Source organism: Stylophora pistillata, chromosome 10 (genome assembly GCF_964205215.1).
Source record: "Stylophora pistillata chromosome 10, jaStyPist1.2, whole genome shotgun sequence".
In the NCBI taxonomy this organism is placed as follows: Eukaryota; Metazoa; Cnidaria; class Anthozoa; order Scleractinia; family Pocilloporidae; genus Stylophora; species Stylophora pistillata.
In genome coordinates, this window is record NC_142528.1 from 1,475,953 (window position 1) to 1,495,196 (window position 19,244).

General features: G+C 39.8%; 1 protein-coding gene and 1 pseudogene across 2 annotated transcripts in view; one reads left to right on the forward strand and one right to left on the reverse strand.

The window, feature by feature from the left end:
- Positions 1 to 19,022, reverse strand: part of LOC148721259 (QRFP-like peptide receptor) — a 39,729-nt gene extending 20,707 nt beyond the window's left edge. Inside the window, exons 1-4 of the mRNA XM_088736110.1 lie at positions 18,784 to 19,022; positions 16,832 to 17,102; positions 16,054 to 16,305; positions 15,718 to 15,766 (exon numbers count right to left, since the gene is read on the reverse strand). Coding sequence (XP_088592236.1) covers positions 15,718 to 15,766; positions 16,054 to 16,305; positions 16,832 to 17,102; positions 18,784 to 19,022 — 811 coding nt within the window. The remainder of the gene's footprint in view (positions 1 to 15,717; positions 15,767 to 16,053; positions 16,306 to 16,831; positions 17,103 to 18,783) is intronic.
- LOC148721260 (uncharacterized) lies at positions 7,398 to 11,420 on the forward strand (annotated as a pseudogene). Its single transcript, XR_015992432.1, has 5 exons — positions 7,398 to 7,535; positions 8,002 to 8,330; positions 8,593 to 8,734; positions 9,507 to 10,027; positions 10,836 to 11,420. The product of XR_015992432.1 is annotated as an uncharacterized LOC148721260 (transcript).
- Positions 19,023 to 19,244: the final 222 nt, after the last annotated feature.

Below are 19,244 nucleotides of genomic sequence, written 5' to 3' on the forward strand. Positions count from 1 at the left end.
GTGACTGGAGGTTAAGTATTGTTTCGTTATTCATCCACGGGGTGGGAGGACGTGTCACACGGCACCTTCTGAGGGGTGCGTGCCTTTCAAGGCAGTCGTTAAACAAGGTGTTGAGAGTCTCTAATTGATCGTCAGGGTCATCAGTTGATGTTATTACCGAAAATTGTAGTGCGGAGAAATCCTGTAAAAAAGTTGTCTCATTTAAGTTCTTCAGGTTTCTGATGTACTTATATCTTGGCTGATAACGAGCTACGCTGATGTTTACACACGCGAAGGGGCCATAGTGGTCACTCACAATACTGCATGATATCACACGATGAGATGTTATTTTGGATGGATCATTGATAATAATGTGATCCAGTAAGGTTCGTGATGTTCTTGTTGATCTTATAGGTTTGTCAATGATTTGCTTGACATTAAGGGTGTCAAGTAGGGAAATATATCGCCGCGTTGGGGCGTCCTGTATGCCCAATAGGTCGAAATTCACGTCGCCTGTAAGAAGGAGAAGACCATCCCACTGCGCAATGTAGGTTGTGGATGGAAGTCGCCACAGGCCATTAACAGCTGGCAAGTCGCCGTACTATTAGAGTAATCCGGAATCCTGGACTTTCCGTACTTTGTCTTTGTGTTATCAATGTAGCGCGACGAACTATGACGACAGTCGATCGACAACAAGAACGACAACTGCTCGCGAGGGAATTTGATTTGACTTCCAAGACAGCTTAGCGTGAGGCATGCATGCGGATATTCCACGATGGACGATTTATCCGAATGCGAGACAATAGCCCGCGACCGAGAAGGCATTTTAAAAAATGCAAAAGCAGACGGTTGTGTGGCTTCGGCTTGCACACTGATCGGTCTGGTCTTTGGCGAAAAACCACCTGAAACAACGTAGAATCTTGTTTTCTCCAATCAATTTTGTGCCACAGTTACCATTAGGCACAATAGCAAGATACTAATGCCTGAATAAAAGGCCATGAGCAACCATAGATGATAAAATTCGCGTAAAATGTCGGAGCTCCAACAAGCATGTCTGACGTAATTAAATAATTAAGTTATGCACTCTACATACCAACACGAGTAGTTTATAGACTTCGGCGTAGATAAGTTGATCGATCACAATGGCTGATCGCATCAAAAAAAAGTTAAAATTTGCTATGATCATTCAGAAACCACCTCCCGGTTAGCTCAATTGGTTAGAGCGCTGGACTGTTGTGCGGGAGGTCGAGGTCGATGGTTCGAGCCCCGGCCGGACCAACACTCAAGGTCTTAAAATAACTGAGGAGAATGCGCTACCTTTCTATAATATCAAGAAATGGATGGACATTCTGGTCTTCTCTGATAACGACGAATAAACCGTAGATCCCTTCTCCTGCATCTATTAATTAGTTAATTTGATTAGGAAGGGGACGTTAAAGAACCCACTCACGAAATTCCTTTGATGTGGTCTGGCTTGTTTACTGGGAATTGGGGAGGAGGGAACATCTTCAAATAATTTGGATATATCAACAAAGTTGAAATGGTAAATTGGCCACTGTAATGATTACAAAAGCTGACGTTTCGAGCGTTAGCCCTTCGTCGGAGCGAAACTATCAGCCTTTATTCATCTTCAAATAAGTTTCCTTCGGTTGTTTGTAAACTGCTGATGCAGTGCGGCCAAAGTCCACCGAAAAGTGTTGTGATGCGTACTTGATCATAACCACATGTTAATTTGCGCAATATAAATATGAAATTATTGTATTAAATATTAAATTATTGTAATATAAATAAAAATAACTCGACTGGTGTTTAACGTAAGGCCAAAGGCCAAACAAAAGCCAAACCAAAGCGAGAGTCATTCTGCACTAACACTGCTGTACAGTCCCAATTTAAGTAGAAGTGCTTGTCACATTGCAGCTTTCTAACTTAACACAATTTTTCTCTAGGTAATTGCCGCAATTTGAAGTTTACCAGTTTTCCTAAACCTGACTACCGACTGGAGAATCACACGGTTCGAACTGTTGACGTGGTTGACGAGGATATCTGCATGCTACAATGCTACCTGGAACCTAACTGCGTCAGTTATAACTTTCATAAGATAAAACAATTGCAAGCGTCTGAAAAACACAAGTGTGAACTGAATAATGCAACAATTGAACACGATCGAGACCTAGTGAAAAACAAAAGTTATGTTTACCGCGGAGCTGAGGTGAGGATTAATTCTAAGAGCTAGAAGTAATACTCTCGTCCTTGTCCAGGAAAGCTTTGTATTTATTTGTATTTGTATTTGTATTTATATATTACTCCACTCCACGTAGTAGTACATTAAGTTACATAATGACAAGGTAATAACCTTTAGGCAATTCTAATTCTGTACCACGGGAAAGCTTTGATACGAGACCAAAGGATTCACCCACCTCTCCTTTCCTTTGAAATTCCCTGCTTGCTACGGAAATAAATGAACAGACGCGAGGAACCTGTCATGCCTGCCGAAATACCATTTTAAGTTTCTCTCTTCCTTTTCTCCTTAAGAATGCTTGCGCGGAAAATCCCTGCAAGAATAACGCAACATGCCAAGCTGGGTTTACAGACAGAGATTATCAGTGTTTGTGTGTTGATGGATCTGGATTTGAAGGCCATGATTGTGATGAGGGTAAGGAATCTCATACTTTTATTAGGGCAGAAACATTAAATATAAGTGACGAGTTCCACACTCTCCTCCCCCAAGTTGAAATTCGTTTCGGTGATTGAGCAGACTTATTTGAAAGGGATGAGTGTCAAACAATCGCTAGAACCTCAACAGTTTTAATAGTCACAGAATATCATAGCTGAGAGCTTTTGTCTTTTAAGGTTTACGGTGAAAATGATCACGGATAGCATAAGCGAACTGATTAAGAAAAGGGCGACTGGATGCGGGTTCATGACCTTTTTTCCCACATGCTCTCGATACATTTTTTCCTTGTGTCTCCTGTCAACATATAGGCCACTTGTAGTTTCTCAGTTTCTTTTTATTGAAGTAAATTTCAATGAAACTGAGTACGAATTTTTACGCCAAAATTCAGACATGACCCCATTATCAAGAAAAGATATAACGTAATGAAAAGCTTTTTAAATCTTCTAAAAGGAGCCAACTATCTATGATGTTCATCACTTTCTTCTTCCAGATATAGACGAGTGTTTGACTGGTAAACATGGCTGTGGAGGTAATTCGACATGCAATAACATAATCGGATCGTACAGGTGCAGATGTAAGGAAGGATACTATCGAAATAATATAAACTGTACTGGTAAGTTTTCTAAGCATGAAAGCCAAAACACTTCAGCCAGCACAATTAAAAAAAAACCTTGGTATACCAATGATAGTCATTTTGTTGTCTCAGACACACATGAGTGTTTGGATGGAACAAACGGATGTGATATAAATACTGAGTGTAACAATACTCTGGGATCTGACAACTGCACGTGTAAAGATGGATTTCAAGGAAATGGAACTAACTGCACAGGTAACATGTCATCTCATTTTCTCTCCATCAGAAGCAGAAATAACACAACTGAATTTGTATGCTCTTGCTTCTCTTGTTCTAGACATAGATGAGTGTGCTGACAGAACGTACGATTGTGATGTGAATGCTGAGTGTAACAACACCCTGGGATCTTACAATTGCACGTGTAAAGATGGATTCAAAGGAAATGGAACGAACTGCACAGGTCAGTCAGAAGCCAAGGTACCAAACGCTAGATTGGTAAAATTTCACGAAATATTTGTAGCGCTACAATGTTTTCACAATAAAAAAAGGTTAACTGTCAAATAATTTGATGTTAACTTGGCTGCATCAAAAAAGAAGCGCAATATTGGCAGTGTGGCAACTTATTGGTGGAGCAGATGCCGGCACGAGAAAAGGAAAATTGCAGTGTGCTCTAGAAGTGAACATTATTGAAAAAAAAAGTTTTTTTGGCTTATTAATGATGCACTCCATTTTTTTCCTTTTTTTTTCGCTTTTCTCTTTGACTCAGAGAAAGTACCGTCTGTTTATATTTGCGAGGGAGGAAGAAGTACCATAATAATGATAATGATAATAATAATAATGACCTTTATTAGCATACTTCCACATAGTGGCTCTTCGCTACTAATATAAAAACTAACTATATACATAATACTTACAATAAGTCAAAATTGATAAAATAGTGAATAATAAAAACTATACTAGATTATCCATTGCATGTCAGTATGTGTCTCTTAAGATTTATACAAAAAAGTGCATGGTCACTGCAGTTCCTTAGCTCCATAAGCTGTGAGAAGGAAAAAGCATTCGACGTGGTGGATGCAAATTATGGTGGATTAGACTCAGACAATTGTGACCAAACCACAGTTCAAAATACAGACTGCAAAGCTGAGAACTCTCTTGCCATCGTACGGATAATGTGCAACGAAGAAGCTAGTTGCGAGCTGCATGCAGATAATTCAGTTTTTGGTCATGGTCCGTGCCGGAACGTATTTAAATGCATGGAAGTCAAATACAAGTGTGTGAATTTAGGTTAGTACCAATAGCTATTTTTGTGCACTGTGAACTAGGAAGAGGAAAGGCTTTTCTTCCATTTGGGACGCATTCCGTTGCGGCCGTATTATAAACGGAAATAGGAGAACAAATAATCACCAGCATTCAACAATTGAATCTTTTTTTATGTACAAGAATGGAGCGGAACATTTTAAGGATAAATGCAAACAACTCCAACAATTGCGCTTCGTTAACTACATACATGGTGAGATAACTGTAACGTTTAATAAACCTCCTTTAATACAATTAGCGGCGGCGACACTATAGCAACACAACAAGATGGCCGACCCGATTTTCCCGTTCTTCTTCCCCCAAGTCCTGGGGCGAGACTAGCCTCGTTTCCTAACAACGTAACACACCCCTTCCCCTAGCGGAAGAAGGGTGGTATTAAGGTCCTTCTCTGAGAGAGAAAGGATCCTGTCTGGATGAGAGAAGGTCTCTCATCCAGACAGGAGCACGACGGTTCCTATCTGAACTTCTAAGGGTCTGGGTAGGTTCAACGTTGTGGGCCCTCTGTGACCCCACCACAGCATGCTCTCCAACATTCAGATCCATTGATAGGTCGCCGACCTCCTTGGTGTCGCGCATTGTCGGCTGAAGTTCAACGGGCCCTGCTTGGTACGCCTTAACACGGTTAAAGTGCGCAATTAGTCTGGTCTTCCGTCTCTTCCGTAAGGGAGCCACTTCCTCACACTGTATTCTGTAGGTGACGTCCGAAACGACTTTGACTACCCTCTATGGCCCGGACCAGGGACGAGGGAACTTCCGGTGAAGCCACCTGGGAACAGCCTTCTCCTCTAGCCAGACCAGATCACCCTTTTTGTAAGGTCTTGATCTCCGCTTGCAGCGTGCGTCATAGACATCTTTCTGGTGACGGAGAATGGCTGCTACATTCTTCTCCACTCGTTCCTGTACTTCCTTGAGGATTTCACGCTGTTTCTTCACAAATGACGGGTAATTAGAGGATTGTTCTGACGGGGGTTCCCCTCGCATTGCATCAATGGGCAACCTCAGCTCCCTGCCGAACATCAGCATACCGGGAGAGAACCCCGTCGTTTCATGGGTCGATGCTCGCAACGCCAGTAGGACCTTAGGAAGATGTTGATCCCATTGCTTTTGTTCCTCTGCAATCTTGGTAATGATATTAGTAACCCTACGGATAAGCCGTTCCGCACCCCATCACACTGAGGTTGTTAAGGAGTTGTCCTCTGTTTGATGGATCCAATCAAGCTGCATAACCCACGGAATGTCCGCGACTCAAAATTATGGCCCTGGTCACTAAGCACTCCACGAGGGCAACCGAAGCGGCATATAAAGTTGTCCATAACAGCGTGCGCTACGGTTTCGGCCTCTTGATCAGGTAGGGCATACGCCTCGGGCCACTTGTTGTACATGTGGACCACAACAGCAACGAACTTTTTTCCCCTGTTGGTCTCAGGAAGTGGTCCAAGAATGTCAATCTGAATCCTCTCGAGTGGATAACCAGTCCTAATGGATTGCATAGGTGCCCTCGGTCGAGGAATTGGATCATTTCTGGAACCACACGTGCGACATGTTTGACAGTACAGTTCGATATCCACAGTATGGCCAAACCAGTAAAACTGTTTCCACACATTGTCTGTAGTCTTACGTACTGACAAGTGTCCACACTGGTCATGTAGCTCCTGCAGCAAAATTCCCTTCGAATGCTGTGGGACACATAACTGTAGGTTTTCGCGTCCGGTCTTCTCGTCGAACCATCGCCGGTACAACAATTCATCCTTTAACAGCAGTCGATTGTATTGACTCCACAGAGACCACATATGCCGGTTAGCCCCTTCCATCTCCTGCTTCGGTGGTCGCCTCCCCGCTTCCAGCCACTGCCGCACTGCTCGTAGATGTTTGTTCTTGGATTGCTCTGTTCTAAAGTGCTTATTGGACCATGGCAAGGGCGTTTGTCTAGGTTCAGACTGCATACCCTCAGGGGTTTGAGCAGGAGCAGCATAATAAGTAGTTGCAACACTTTGATATTTTAACTCGGTAGTTTAAAGTTTCCTTTTGTTTTGAAATAGATTTGGGTTGTCAAGAAACACCTGGTATGGAAAGTGGTGCAATCAAACAAGAGCAGATAAGTGTCTCATCCTGTATAAGGAGGATCGTAAAAAACACAAGATTACATGACACTAAGAAGACTTGGATAGCTGATTGGACTGATTCAACTCCGTGGCTCCAGCTCGATCTCAGAGCTCAACACACTAAAGTAACACGAGTAGCAACACAAGGATCCCATCGGAAAAGTTACTGGGTGGAGAAGTACAAGCTACAATACAGCAACTATGGAGTGAGATTTCAGTACTACAGGGAACAAGGACAAACCTCAGTTAAGGTAAAACAGATCCGAGGCGGTAGAATATTTTTAAACGTGACGGCTGCTTATTGTACGCTGCAAAGTCAAAATTATAACTTAACAACTTAAACTTTCCAATGTGTTCTTTGAGTAGTTGGTTAGGACAAGCAGTACTTTTTGTTAGGATAAGCACCTTGCAGTCAGAGCTTCTTTGCTCGATTTGTTACGATGTATGAAACGTTCGTAAAGTTTCATACTTTTTACCATTTTCTTTGCCCAGGTATAACTCTCATCTATCCAGTTTTTGATTAATCTCAGATTGATATTTGTAGAAAAAGTTCGTCTTAATTTTACCGTAGCGTGGTATGGGATGAATTTCCCGAGTCAAATCGAATCGGTTTACTCGTGAAATCATTGCAGTATGTTATTTTATAGATAGTAGTTAACAAGTTCTTATGTATACAACGCAAGCACGTAACGTACATTTTAAAACAAAACGAGCAGCATTCATTTCATATTTATCTTGATGTAGGAGTTTAATGGGAACACAGACAAGAACAGTGTTGTTTATCACGACCTAAACCCACCAATCACGGCAAGGTACATACGTTTCCTACTATTGAAGTGGAACCATAAGATATCAATGAGAGTGGAACTGTATGGATGTGTAAAAGGTAAGGAAGACGGCTGTCTTCCAATGCTGATACGCATTGTATCAAGCCGGTTAATTGCGTAAACTGAGCAATCGATTCTGTTTTGTATTGTGTCGAATAAAAGATCCCGTTGTCAAGAAAAACTAGGTGAAGAAAATTGAAAGTTAAAAGTTGAATCAGCCGTACTAAAAACATAAAAAACGTAGGTGGTTAACAAAGACGATGACTGTCGGGTGCGTCCCAGAAATTGCTTCTAAATATTCCTCGAACGAAACTATATGCAGTTTTGCTCTAATAAGCTTGAGACAGTAAAGGACTCCGCGCCACAGTTGATCTGATCATAGGAGTTCTTTAAGGTTTTTCATTTCGTTGAAAGTTTCTGGAATTATGTTAAAGACAGTTTTAGCTTAATATAAACTACACTTAATTAATTATTGGGTTATCCTATAGCTGCTTTGTAAATCGTCTATAAACCTTTCCAAAACAGAATGTGGAAGATTTCTCGGTATGCAAAGCGGTGAAATCTCTGATGGACAGTTAAGCGCCTCCTCAGAGAGAGATTCCAATCATTCTGCCGCCCAGGGTAGACTTTACTTCGTGCATCCTAACAAAGCGGAATCTTGGGCAGCTGCAAGCAATGATACGGATCAATGGCTCCAAGCTGATCTGGTTGTTCTGCACACAAAAGTGATACGTGTGGCAACACAAGGTAGTAATGGACACCAGAGGGAGTGGGTTACGAAGTACAATCTGCAGTACGGCAACAATACAGGAAGGTTCTACAATTATACAGTCCCAGGACAAAACATTACGAAGGTAGAATTGATTTATCGTGTATCGCGTGATTTCCTTTTAAGATAAGCAGGAAAATAATTTTTTTGATCATCATTAGCAGAGTCTTTGCAATATGCACCGCAAATGATATAAAACATCGAGGCCCCCGAGGAGAACGCCTAGAAGAATGGTGCATGAATAAGTGAGAGGTCTGTTTTTACATCGTAATAACTGATACTCATAATATAGCCTTTATTAAAGATTTAATTAAAAGGCTGTTATGTTTTATGTGGTTGATTGAAAGGTTTTTCATGGAAACACAGATCAGAATACCGTAGTTTATCACGACCTTAACCCACCAATCACTGCGCGTTACATTCGTTTTAAACCAATAGAGTGGCAGAACTGGATATCAATGGGGGTTGAACTGTATGGCTGTGTACAAGGTAAGGCCTGCATGACAATATCGCCCGAGTGGTACCTCTTGAAAAGATCACTTTATACTAGATGATATTTCATTTCCAGTTCAAACACAAGCGCTCGGATATTATTCGCTGTGTGTCATCTCAACGGCGCGAGTTTTGTGGACCAATAACAGGGCGAAGTAAGGCAACGCCAATGAAATCCCCGATAATTTATTCCAGTCATTTGAAAATTGCTCTGCAGGGCATTACTCAATTGACTTATCAGCTTTGGTCATAAGGAATTCCTTTATTCTTCACTCTCTTCCTTTCACCGTCACCTGTGATCGCCGAACAACAATCTTGAATAAATTGACGAGAAAAACGACTCAACTTATGGGAATGGGATAGAAACTTCGTCCTCTCCTGGGATTTTTAGATCTCCCAACAAAAAAATTCAGTGTCAGCTCAATTCTACAGTTTATGAAAGTAACATGCGTCTGTTCAAAAACACAATTTTGTTTCAGATATCTTATTGTCGAATGTAATCCTCAAATGCAGTGAAGTCAGTCAATACCCGACTATCAAAGGTTTCTACTTTTTAAAAATACAATGGTGAGCAGGCTTTAGAAAATAGCACAGTACGACAAAATTCGAACACTCCAAGTGACTGACGTTTCCGTTCCAGTGTGATCCAATAATTTACGTTACTATAAGAACATTTCCATTGTAATGGCAACACTGAAGTGACGAAGAAAATTTGAAAAATTTCTAACTAACGTCGTAACTTTCATTTTATTTCACGTCTATTATATAGAATTTACAGCTGTGTTTACAAACCTGGGTCAGAGTGGATCTCAGGGTCCAGACTCAATCGGTAGTCACTACACAGATCAGGATCATAGCGGACAAGTTACGGTGTCCAACGGTACTCAACTCTGGACTGTGCCACGCACTGGCGAATACAGAATGGAAGCAATAGGAGCCTCAGGGGGGTACGGTGAGGAAAGTGACATCAACAAGGGAGGAAGAGGGGCAAGGATGAGTGGAAACTTTAATTTGACCAAAGATGAGATTATTTGTGTACTTGTTGGTCAAAAAGGGAGAAGAGGGAAGAAGAACCCAAAAACTGCCGGAGGTGGTGGAGGTACATTTGTGGTGAGACGAAACAAGACATCTTTGATCATTGCTGGAGGAGGAGGGGGGTTAGAAACATGTCAGAACAACATCCAGGATGTGATGCGTCCATTAATATAACAGGGAATGCAGGATACAACTTGCCACTGGGGACAGGAGGAAGCAGTGGAAGTGGAGGAATTACCACTAGTAAAAGATCAGGTAAGCGGAGAAAGAAGAAAAATCCATTAGTATGTTCAATTCATTGGGACAGTAAGACGACAATAAAATTAATCAGATCTCTATTGGAATTATTAATCCTAAATTTTGATTGTTTTTTCTTTTCTAGTTAACAATATCTGTAGTGGCACCTCTATAAATATTTAAAGTTCAACTGAGTTTCGTTCGTTCAGTCTCTAAAAATCCTACTCAACTTATTTACTGCTCACCACCGATCCGCCAATATGCACTATCATCGTGTTATTTCAATTTCTCGTGTATGAGATAATAATAGAACAACTGGCGAGACCTTCATATTAGCTGATAGCGATTTTGGATGAAATAGAACAACTTTTTAAAATTAAGCTCGTAGCACTCAACTAGCTAAAACTGTGGCTCCCAAAATATTTTTTCTCACGTCGCCTAAAAAAATTTCCAATTTTTGACAACTTCGCCTATTCCTGTTCGTAAGTCCGGCCAAGCCTTTATGGTCATTGGCCCACGTAATAGTTGCTAACTATGGCTTATAAAAACATGCGTTTAGTGTTAACTTGTAAAACTCCCTGAGGAAGTCTACGACAGTTAGACGAAACGCGTCGGAGAATAAAGAAGTTTTACAACTACTGTTCTCAGAGTGTTGCCCACTAGTTTAGTTTTAAAAAATTGTGCAATGCAAAATTTTAACACTGACTATTCCTCATAAGCTTTTGCATGGGTACAATATTCAATGATTTTGTGTAATTATTTTTTAGTTTATAATGAAAATGTTGCTTTTTATAAGAGAGCTACTTATCATGTTTTGGTTTTGTAGGTGGAGGTGGTGGTGGCTTCTATAGTAAGGGACAAGATAATTCTTGGAGCGGTAGTGGTCAAGGAGGTAAAGGATATCTTCAAGGAGGAGTAGGAGGACATGCCCTGGGTGGGTTCGGAGGTGGCGGTGGTTTACGCGGAGGCAACAAGGGAGCTGGTGGCGGTGGAGGTTACTCTGGGGGAAATGGCGGAGCAGCTGATGAAAATTTTTCCTGTGGGGGAGGGGGGGGATCTTTTAACAATGGAACAAATCAGCAAAATGAATGTTGTTATAATAGCGATGGACATGGTAGAGTGATTATCACATTTATCCAGTGAAGTGTACAAGGCAGTACTTTCCTTAACGGTTAGTGGTTATCATGTTTTGAGGCTGTTTTTTGTAACTTTAACTTGAAGAGTTGATAAATCTTTGGGTCATTATTCAGTTTTTTTTTCGGGTTCTAAGGTGTAGGCTACGCAAAGCAACCTGTAGAACTAAAGTCATCATTCTGTGGTTTTAAGTTCAGAGTTGAAATTTACAAACAAAATTTTCAAGAGTAGAATATTTTTTAATGTCGTATAACTTAACTAGGAGTCAATCTCCTCCAATGAGGCTGCAAGGTTTGGGTGTTTGTTGTTCATCTTTGAAGGTCAGTGGACAAAAATATGTGGTAATGTCAATAATAATTAAACTTTCAACTGCTTTTGTTGTTTTGTTTTAACTTCCAACTATTTAGCGAGGTTTAGACTGTAAGATGTATTAATAATTTTGTAGCTATACACAAAGCTTTTTAGGTGACGGTGCAGTTTGGGAGATCATTACAAGAACCAAGTACACCTAAGCGCATTGCGGTTTCTTTAAACTCCAGGGATGACAAACCAAAGCCAAACACTAGCACTCATTACATATGGTGTAGCTATTTCATTAAAATTACCACATGATTTCAATAAGTGTTTCATCCTTAAATTTCCTGGAGATTCAAATGGAGGAAAGGATAAAACTGATTCAATGTTTCAAAGCTTTCAATAACACCTAAGCAGGGAGAGATCCGGAGAATCGAAGATGAGGTGGGGGGAGGGGAGGGGGAAGGGGAGGGGGAGGGAGAGAGCGGGACTTCAATCTATGCAAAAAGAAAATTCTCACAAAAGGGGATGGGGGTGCATTCTCCCTTTCGTGTCATGAGGCTCGGAAAGTTGTATGGTTTTAATGATAAGTTATTTGTGGAAAAATTTTTTTCAATTGAGTGTGAAGCTTTACCATCAGTTTGCAATCAATATGTTTTTCTCAAAATCAAAACAGATTTTCATTTTCTATAGAACCAACGTGATCCAGTATCTTTTTTTTCTTTTCACTCTCTTGGGCTGACTGAGTTTTCACCTGCATGAGGTTGATTGTCTTTTTGTTGCGATTAGCTTCATTTGCAGATTATCTACGGAGAGACTATTTTACCGATGTACAGTGGCCTTTGGTGGCTATCATCGGAGTCCGCCATTTGTGAGTAGGTTCCTGGGTTACCAGTCAATTGAAAAGCATTCAGCTTCACCTCTCGCGGTATACTGCAAAATGAAAAACTGGCTTAGGGTTAAAACCAACTTGTAGATGTGGCCGGGATGTATACAGGGGGAAGGCGAGGAGTTAACAAATAAAAACATGATATAGTTAGAATGAAATATTCAAAACGAAGTTCAATCCTCTTTACAGTTGTCAGAATGAATTATTTCGATGCTGGGTCACCGGCATTTCTCGAAGGTCCCGGTAAACTTACGAGTTTCTTTACAAGCCCGTAAGGCTGTTCTATTTTCATTCGAGGCAGGGGTTTCAAATGGTTTGAGTATTATACAATAAAACTAGCAGCTAAAGAAGCGAAATGGACTGGTGAGGATGTCAGAGAAGTTGTTTCTCTATTCTTTAATTTCCGATTTTAAAATATGCCATCGAGCCCGTTAGTTACCGGGTCTTTCGAGAAACGGGCCCCTGGTTCCTTCTCCCACAACTCAAGGTGCAAGAGCGGTTATTTGTGCCAAGGTGATGACGCGTTCAAGTTTACGCAAAACTTTATTTATTTCTTAAATTTTCATTCTTTGTAATCAGTGGAGGAGAACACTGTAATTTTCATGTAGTTGAGAACATTTGTGCATAGTAACAAGTAGAAATTCTTAAAACCTTTCTTTGCCAGCGAATGCATTAATGGTTAAAAAAAAGTTATTTGTATGAGTTAGAGAAAAAAACAATCAGTTCCTCTGAATTCCACATTCATTTTAGGAATGTCAATAAATTTATTTCTGGTTGTCAGTATTGGCTTTTTGTTTGTTAGTTTTTCTTTCTTTGTGAAACCACATTAATCGAGAGCAAAGTTTATTTGGAAAGAACATGAAAATATATATCACCGGAAATGTGAGAATCTTGACATTTATTTTTCGATCTCACCATCACAGTTTATCTTTGTTGATTTTTTCATCTCTCAATCCCTTCTCCTAACCTACCCTCTCAACCTTCTCAACATTGCACTGTTTGGTTAAAAGCATTATTATGGCCAGGCCTAAGACTCGTGTGTGACTCAGTTGGTCATTTAATGGCCATGAAAGTAGGTCAGCGGATTGTAAACCGGGTGGTACACGTTTAGTACACGTTCTCAAATGACTCCCTTGTCGTGTTGACAAAATGGCGTTGAAAATAATCAGCCGTCCAGCATTCAAAAAGTCAAAGATCTTTCCCTCGGAGATGACCCTTTGATAAGAGATATTCCTCCGGCATCAGAGTTAAGAAAACTAACGAATCACTATGGCGTATAATATGTTTTTAGGAGATGGTAGTCTTAGTCTTCTTTATTAAGTTGCACCTAAATTACGTTATCTCGTACTGCTTTGAAATTAAACGGGTATTCGAGGAAACAAGAGGGAAAGTAGCCTACGAAACCAAGAATTGCCAGATCGAATGCTGGGCTAAATATGGATCAGTGGAGCTCTGACTTTTATCCTTTTTGGCATGACGCCATTTTCCTTCAAAGAAACATTTTAATGGATTGATTATATGGGTGTCGATGTTGTTGGTTGGTTGTTAAGTTGAATCATCTGGGGTTTTCAGCTGCATGAGTCCGTCGCATTGTGGGATTATCACAGATCAACATCCGTTTTATCTTCGCCTTAACCTGATTATTCATAAGTTTTTGGTACCATTGAAGAATGATCAGTTACAATTACAATTAAAACCCCTTCAATTACAAAAGGGAACAGTTCAAGATATGATTAACCAAAAAGAGGCTTTGTCCCATAAAGTGTTATTGAATTTGACATGTGTTAAGTTTTTATTGAGTTTTGTACAATCTCTCCCCTTTACTGATAACAACCCACTTATGACCATTCCTAGAATTTAAACTTTATCACATCACCGAACCATTTTTACCCATATTCTAAAACAAAACTCTGAAAGTCTCACCTGTTTGAATTGAAAGGGAGTCGTTTTAAAAAAAATTTACTCAGACAAATAAGTTCGTAAGGCGCATATAATTATAGGTATCAGTTATCAGATAGGGTGTTCCTGCTTTAATATTATGACCAATTAGTAAATAAATATCCATTTCGCATTAATTTCATAGATTTTTCGTGTAAAAAAACAAGGAAGTTAAAGAAAGAGAGCGGAATATACAAAAACATCGACATTTCAAGAAAGCAAACTTGAAAAAAGAGGACAGAAGCCGAAGTAAATTTCAGTGGAACACTTTTGAAACCCTTCCTAGTTTCAATCAATAGATTACAGGTTTTTAGTAATTATAATTAACGTAATGAAAACAAGGTTAGATTCTCAAGCTAAGAATCAGTTGCTATAATAATAATAATAATAATAATAATAATTTGATATCTATAATAATTTATTATTTATATCGCGCAAATTAGCATGTGGATATGATCAAATGCGCATCACAACACTTTTCGGGGAACTTTGGCCGGACTGCATCAGCAGTTTACAAACAATCGAAGGAAACTTATTTGAAGATGCCCCCATCCCCCCAATTCCCAGTAAACAGGCCAGACCACATCACAGTAATCTCGTGAGTGGGTTCTTTAACGTCCCCTGCCTAACCAAATTAACTAATTAATGCTATCCCTTTGGTTAGTTAAATTTAACCATTTTGATTCCCTTCTACAGGCTCTGTTTATGAGAGACTGGTAACAAACTTCATAAGATTCTAATAGATATGGTTGCAGACAGAGTGGCTACATCTTGCCTTTTGAATTTTGTGGCTGAAAATGTGTGAGTGACACATCTGACTGTCTTACATTGTATCATCAACAGAAGGGCTTCATTCTGATATTCGCGTCCACCTTGAATGGAGAAATCCGCAGTTACTGCTTTTGTTATCATAATAAATATTTTGATACAGGGCGTCCACCAAGTCTCGGAGGATCTCATAGTCCAGATTTCATTATGGCTTATTGATGGGCAACTAGGAGCCTTCGAGCATAGTTAGTAGAGGGGACTCTACTGACTATGCTTTGAGATATGGTCTTGATTCCTGGAAAGAAATTATTTCGAAACCTTACTGTAAAAGGTGAACGGGAGGAAGTAACTCACTTAAGAAGTTTCTGTATGTTATACTTCTTTTTTTTGGTCTGCGCTGTACTTTTTAAAATCCTTTATTTTCGTCAGTAAAACCTTCCTCATCAGTGCCAGTCCCGCTCCGAGGCTTGACTGCCACCACAGGACTCGTGCAACGCATCACTGCCTTGATCTTCTTTCTGAACTGATGGTTTAGGAGGGAATAAACAAAGGGGTTCACAGCTGAATTGAACCAACACCATCATGTCAACGGTGGCTATGTGGACGAAGCTGATTTTCAGATTCGCGAGAAATCTTAAGACGTATTCCACTGACTCTGCTCCCCAACAAACTGCAAATATGACACTGACTGTTATGACCATCAACGTGATGCGTTTCCTCACCTTCAACACACTCTCTGAATAGTCTGAGAAAAATTTCAGCTGAGAAGCTTTCCCGTACAACTGTCAATAGCCACCTTATTCCTGATCAGCCAATTAGGTTTTTTTTCTTCTGTTAATTGCAAGGACGTTAATTGTATCAATAGGCTTGTCATGCTGGTTCTTCGAGAGTTTGTGCCGAATTATGAAAACTCAGCTAATTCTGTTTTCCTTGAGAACCATCTTATGATGATAAAAGAGGCCTAAGCTAAGCTTATTGGTTTGACTATTCCAAATATAACTTGCGGTAATTAGGAACTCACTCGTTGTTGATAGTTTAGATGGTTGCCATCATCAGCTTTGTACCATAGTGTGTACACTACTTTAGAGTATAACAAAATCATTATGCCAACAGCAACCACGACCAGGACCAACCAGGATAAGCAATAAGCTGTGATCATCCACTCTTTAGCCCAGGTTTGCACACAGTGTTTTTTCTTGTCATCAAAGGTACGGGCAAAATATTTTGGTAGGTTGAAAATTACTGAGAACACCCAGGAACTAAGGATGATCACCTGAAAGGAAGATTGAAAGTATTTCAATCCTTAATTTCAAAGGGAATACTTTCATCCCAGTCGTTTTTATTCATTGATTTATTTAATTTACATCTCCACAGCGGTCATGAATACTCATAGAATCCAATTTCGACCTCTTCTACACCTTGAATCAATCTGTTTTCTTTCAAATGAAGAAATGAAGTATCCCTCGTTAGTATCTGCGAAATGTTCCATCTAGTCCAATGTATATATGAACATAATTGTGTAAGGAATGACCGTGAGTCCCAGTGTACTAAGGTACGTAGTCCAGATGTAACCCCATTTGAGTTCACGAATGTAAAAGATTTTAAATAAACAAATATCTCTTGATTTCGATTCACTTTTAGTAACAACTGTAAGCTCATCAAGTATAATACAAATTGCACATTAGAACGGACAAACCTGCTCGTAGAACATAATCACTCATAATTTATCCTGAATAGTCTGTGAGAGACGGCAGTCAGCCCGTTCACTTGGTAGGTCGACGGGTAATGCTTTGACTCACCTCAAGCATACGGAGGGTCAGTTTTTTATTTGGATCCAGTGGATAAAGCATAGTATAATATCGTGCAACAGCAATCGCCACCAAAGTAACAACTGAGGTAGTTCCAGGAAGCCAAGCCAGATTCCCACCTGTCACCAACTTGCAAAGAACTGAGCCTGCATTTCCAACCGGGTGAGTTATATTGAAGCTAAGGACAATCCTTGGTGTGATGAGTATTGCAAACAGGATATCGGAAATAGCTAGGTTCACCAGTAAATAATTTATCGTAATCCTTTGGAATCAAAGAGCGAACTCAAAAAGGTCAAAATGGTTATTAAGAAGATATTAAGTAAGATAATCATCATTTTTTCGAAACAACTTTATGTTTCAAAGACTGATTCTAAATTACGAGTAAACGAACTTATTTAAGTTCAAGTTCATTAAATTTCAACTAGTGGGTGTTTAGAGCTAAACGCGAGACTGGTAGTCCTAAGATGCTATTTAATCATTCTCTTTATCATGACAATATGGAGTTATCTCTACAATGGAGGACGGTAGACAAGCGAGGGTCCTAGTCTCGTTACACGTACGATTTTTAGAGAAATTCACACGTCGCGTATAGTGAGTTATTGGATACAGTCCAATCGCAGAATAATACAAGCATCTGCTATAGTCACTCATTAACTCAGTCCTGATCACGTGCTCTCGTTTCTTATTCTGTGATTCACTTTTAGATGACCTTCGACTTTAAAACCCGCATTTGCCATTAGTCTACAGGAAGACTTCGGATGTTGTCCTTCAATAAATCGCACAGCCTTTAGAAATGCGCAAAATACAGTAAATTTGACTGTCAACAACTTATCTTATATCACATTGTTTACAAGTTCAGTCTATACTGTACTTGTAAAAATATTTTAGCGAGAGAACTTTTCGCTAGAAAAGTCGCTGCTTGATGTAATACCTGCGAATGCAACGATTATGTTATTCCAAAAGCTGTTGCATGCAGTTCGGGCTACGTCCGTTAACACAAATATATTGAATTCCGAATACAAGGATAACAAATAATTAGCTTATATCTATCCTTGCTTAAGTGATTTGCCAGCTACTAGATTTTTTCGTTAAGTGATATTTTTTTTCTAGCCATGCATTTTGATTTATGTTTTTTTCGACTGTGAAATTGCAACATTTCAGTACTTACAGGTTCTAATGCACTTTACAGATAATATTGATGCTCTAGGACTGCTCAAATTTTGCTCCTTAAATGAAACGATAGCTTTCTTTCAGATCATAAAAGGGATTAAACACTTTACTGGGCTCACAAGATTTTCAATTTGGCCTGACGATGATCCATAGATGCTGTAAAAAACAACAAGATTCCTTGCTTAGCGATCTTTCTCTGAAGCGAAAGATTAACCAACGTAATGGCTCCTGAGTCATGTGTGAGGGTCTGGATTGGGGGGGTACAAATGTCAGTTGTCAGTTAAAATGTCGGCCATTTGTCAGTTGTCAGTTAAATGACTGTTAATAATTAACTTGGCGAGTTTATTATTACTTTCCGACCCTATTTTTGGCCAAAACCTGCACATAGCATAAATTCAAAAATTAAGTCGAAAATTGATAAAGTAAGAGCTCCTTTTTCTCAATTCTGGAATAAAGTAATTCCAAGATATCCCAAGTGACTTTCAGTCTTTGTTTGAAGGGTGTTTAAGCTAAATTATCACCCTTCTGCGCACAAACTTCTGTACGCCCGTGTGCAAAATTGAAACATTTCTTTTCAACCGTCTTAGCCGGTCAAAATGTTAGAAAGAAGATCTTCAGAAGGAAAACAAACTTTTGAAGAGTCCTCAAGCACAATATTATGTTTTTATGTTTTGTTTTATAATGTGCCGATTGCGATTGACTCCAATGAAATAATCTGGCGGAAAGGAATGTTCCTTTGTCTACTTTCCAATTAGGTTATTAGAGATATCTACTGTAAGCATATTTTAGAAATCCAAGCGAAAATGGGCGCGAAGTGGTCGTCTTCTGAGTCCGTGTCATATTCGTCTGCATATGTTTGCACCTCAGCAACTTCCACTTCAACGATATAGTCGGCTCGATTGTCGCTGCTGAGCCCTACTGGCTGAAAATCGTTCCATAACCCGGCGAACAAGTCCACTTTGGTGGAGTCTTGTTGCTTCGTGTAGACGGCCGGTGGTAAAGCCCCTTCCATGTCCTTCGTAGTTTCCACCCGAACTGTCCTTTGCCTCCGGCTAGGGACGTTACGTCTCCGCAAATTCTTTCATTACACTTTCAGTCTCGGGGTTGATTTCTTCTGAAGGCAGAGGTCGCATAAAATTGACATTTGCAAACTCCGTCGTCTGAGGGACAGGATAGTGGGATTTTTTTGGCTGCTCATTTTGTTACTCTCTTCAGCGACTCCTTGGTAATTATC